Consider the following 4150-nt stretch of genomic DNA (forward strand, 5'->3'; position numbering starts at 1 on the left):
CAGACTATAGACTGTTCTATAGTCCAGACTATAGACTGTTCTATAGTCCAGACTATAGACTGTTCTATAGTCCAGACTATAGACTGTTCTATAGTCCACACTATAGACAGTTCTATAGTCCAAACTATAGACTGTTCTATAGTCTAGACTATAGACTGTTCTATAGTCCAGTCTTTAGACTGTTCTATAGTCTAGACTATAGACTGTTCTATAGTCCAGTCTATAGACTGTTCTATAGTCCAGTCTTTAGATTGTTCTATAGTCCAGTCTATAGATTGTTCTCTATATGTTCTATACATCGCTTCCCTTCCAGATTTTATTACATTACAGCAATCTGCTGCCATTAAAATTCCTCCATCATCACCTTAAGCAATTTATTCCTGATTTTAGTAGATTAATTATTGCATAATTAATGCGTTTTCTTTTTAATTTTTATCTCGTTTCACAGGGGTTCTTTGTCTCCTTATTCTTTTGTTTCCTCAACTCAGAGGTACGTCAAACGTTGCGTCATCGTTTTATTAGATGGCGTGACAATCGCAATCTGAGACGTGGCAGTTCTAATAGGAATCGCAGGTAATATTGCTTCAAACTTTTGAAATTTAAACGACGAGGAAAAGTTAGTATAGGTTATTGAGTCTCTTTTTAATTGTTTTCATTTTTATTCTTATTGTTTTTTATTTCATTTCTTTGGTCTTTTATAAATATGTTTCATGTACGTACAAAATACTTATATGTTGAATTAAGTTTACGAATTAATTTATTTATTTTTAATTTTAAATCTAACCGCTTTTTGTTAAGTTTGTTTGTTGTTGTTTGTTTTTCTTTTTTATGTCTGTTTTTGTTCTTTTTATTTTTTGGTTAATTCAGTTAATTTCTAATCTAATGTTTATTCAAATTTTATTGTTGTTTATTTCTAATTTAATTTTAAACAATTTCCCTAGGGTGAGGATTTTTTAATTTTTGTATTTTTACTTAGTGTGTGCAGGAAGTATGTTTATTAGTATGGTTTCACTTCTAACTACTATTTTAAAACAAAATTAATTAGGCAAACATGCTTATGAAACCAGAAATGAAGAGAATAATTTAATTTTTACTTGAATGTTTTTTTATAATTTAAGGATATTTTTTTTAATTTAAAAGCATTAACTGATTTTTTATTAACAAATATAATATAAAGAAATTTATATATTCTTTGTATATGAGCAGTGTTTTGAATAAAAATCTTTTAATTGAGTTTGAATGCAAAACTTCTTTTATGCCCTTCTATATCGGGAATTTGATAAGTATGTTTTAGTATAAATTCTTAATATCTATCCAAGTTACAGACAGGGCTTTGTATGAATTAATTCAAGTTAGAGACATTCACCAAATTCTTAATTCAGAAATATAAAGTGTAACACAAATTGAATTACAAAATCTTTCTTAAATACAATTTGTAGTAGATTGTATAAAAACCCTTTCGTTTACAGTCAGACTGATGTATCTCAAACACTAAAATTTCAACATAAAAGGTTTTTCAAATTTTATTTTGATATAAACCTCTATTCCACCTCTTAGCTTAATAAAATGTTAGTAAGTTAGTGATTTAGTAAGTCAGTAAGTTAGTTAGATCGTGAGAAAGTTATTATGTTAGTAAGTTTGTGAGTTAGTTAGTAAGTTAGTAAGTTGGTATGTTAGTAAGTTAGTAAGTTAGTAAGTTAGTAAGTTAGTAAGTTAGTAAGTTAGTAAGTTAGTAAGTTAGTAAGTTAGTAAGTTAGTAAGTTAGTAAGTTAGTAAGTTAGTAAGTTAGTTAGTTAGTTAATTAGTTAGTTAATTAGTTAGTTAGTTAGTTAGTTAGTTAGTTAGTTAGTTAGTTAGTTAGTTAGTTAGTTAGTTAGTTAGTTAGTTAGTTAGTTAGTTAGTACAGTGGTAATAGAAACTTCATAAATATTCTTCTTTTGCGAGTTTCCATCAACAACAAGAATATTCCTTTAAAAAATTTCTTTCCTGACATTCGTAATTTTCATTGAATGAGATTTTTTTTCATAATTTACATATTTGTAACATTTTATTTAAAGTCTTCCTCAGAGGTAATTCATGAAATGCTTAGATTATTCGACATTTCGGTTTTGAACACTCCTAATGTTTTAGTAAAATTGTATTTAGGATAAAACCAAATATCATTTTGTTTTGCGGGTTTTAATACGTTTTGAAATATTTACACATGACTTAATTTGTTTTTTATTTATGTAGATGGTTTTTTTAAGGTAAATCTTTGTTTTGGTATATTTTTATAATAAAGCTATAAGTGATGTAATATTAGATTTTCACAAAGGAAAAGAACCACAAATTGTCTATAAGAGATTAAGCAAAAGTAGTAGCAAAAGAATTAAATATACATTTGAAAAAATTTGCTTCAAGGTATACACTTAAGGGCATTAACAAGTTGATATGAGATAACATGAAATTATTTTTTTCATATTCTGGGTTCATACATCTGAAAATACTATATTTTTAAATGTTTAACTGAAAATTACTTCTTCTATTTTTACTTAGCTTAAACTATAACAATGTCAATTAACAGCATTTATTTAAAAAGATATAAGTGCTTTTTCAATTACTAATGTTACAATTGTTTAGCTATTTATTTAAAATTAACATTTCTTTTCTTTCTATTACAGACATCGTTTGTCCAAAGACTATTCACAAAGATCAAGAACTGAAAGTTTACGGTATGTACTTCTAAGAGCATTGCAATAAAAATGTATTCAAATAAATATATTAACACAACAACAAAAACAGTAGTTGTTTTGTAAATGTCAACAACTTGTAATTTTAAATTAAACACAACATAAATATTTATAATTTTCACTTCAAGTTATAGTCTGATTACAATTGTGACTACGTAACTACTAAATAGTTTACAGAACAAAAATTACTCGCTTTTACTTACATTGAACTCTCTAACTCATCTTGTCGTGTTATTTTATTTAAACTTAAACAATTATTTTGTTGCCAGTCGCATTCTGCTAGCAGTTGCAATTGTAATCAAACTATAACTAAAGCTATAACAACATTTACTTCTCTGTACATGATACTGTGTTCTCTTCCTTTTCTATTGTTCTTGTATTTCCTTATCACAATTTGTTTTTATATTTAATCACTTGGTCAGTCTTTTGTAGTTTCATTTGTATACAATGCAAACTAACATGAACACAAACAACTGCTTACACACTCTATCTATGCATTTGTAATGTTTTCTCATTCTCACTTTTGTATTTACTTACGAAAACACATGTACTTCTTATAAAGAAAACGTGTATCTGTGTGTGTGTGTATATCGTTATTGTACAAGAGGAAAAATATTTGTTGTACTTGTTGTTGGTATTTCCTATTAATTGTGTATATGTTTGTGACATTAGTTTAAAGTTGTATCGTTTATTTATGAACACTGCACTATTATAGAGAGTGGATATTAAAGGTTTTCTAGACTTTAGAATCCAGTTTTTGTGACTAGTATTTGGACTAGCGTATTGCATAGATTATTGACAAATAGTAAATTTATTGACTAGTTTATTAACTAGTCTATTGACGAATCTTTTGCAAAACTTTAGTACATAATGAGTCTTTAGATTAGACCTTTAACAAGTGAGTAGTTTGTGTCTGCATATTGGCTAGTCTATTACTGAATTATCTATTAACAAGTCTATTTTGTATTTCTTAGGTGTCGTTGTATACCGAGTAGTATTTCTTATTTGCTTGTATTTATATTATTTATGTTCTATTGTCTCTTCTGTAACAGTTACTCTGAGGAAGACTTTAAATAAAATGTCACAAATATGTAAATTATGAATAAAATTTTATTCAATAAAAATTACAAATAATAGGAAAGAAATTCTTTAAAGGAATATTCTTGTTGTTGATGGAAAGTAAACTTTAAAATAAAGAAGAATAGTTATAAAGTTTCCATTACTACTGTACTTTTCTTTAATCACAAGTAAACTACTGCATAAGAAAGTTTAATTCATCACACCTGATACCTCTGCTTGGAGTCCCCTCCAAGTAACTAACTAACTAACTAACTAACTAACTAACTAACTAACTAACTAACTAACTAACTAACTAACTAACTAACTAACTAACTTACTAACTAACTAACTAACTAACTAAC

The 4150-nt window shown here is 26.7% G+C and overlaps 1 protein-coding gene across 1 annotated transcript in view; it reads left to right on the forward strand.

Moving 5' to 3' along the window:
• The window catches only part of LOC111684850 (diuretic hormone receptor), a 16460-nt gene extending 13721 nt beyond the window's left edge, over window positions 1-2739 (forward strand). The window contains exons 8-9 of the mRNA XM_046954103.1: window positions 449-573; window positions 2661-2739. Coding sequence (XP_046810059.1) covers window positions 449-573; window positions 2661-2739 — 204 coding nt within the window. The remainder of the gene's footprint in view (window positions 1-448; window positions 574-2660) is intronic.
• Window positions 2740-4150: the final 1411 nt, after the last annotated feature.

Source organism: Lucilia cuprina, chromosome 6 (assembly GCF_022045245.1).
Source record: "Lucilia cuprina isolate Lc7/37 chromosome 6, ASM2204524v1, whole genome shotgun sequence".
Classification (NCBI taxonomy): Eukaryota; Metazoa; Arthropoda; class Insecta; order Diptera; family Calliphoridae; genus Lucilia; species Lucilia cuprina.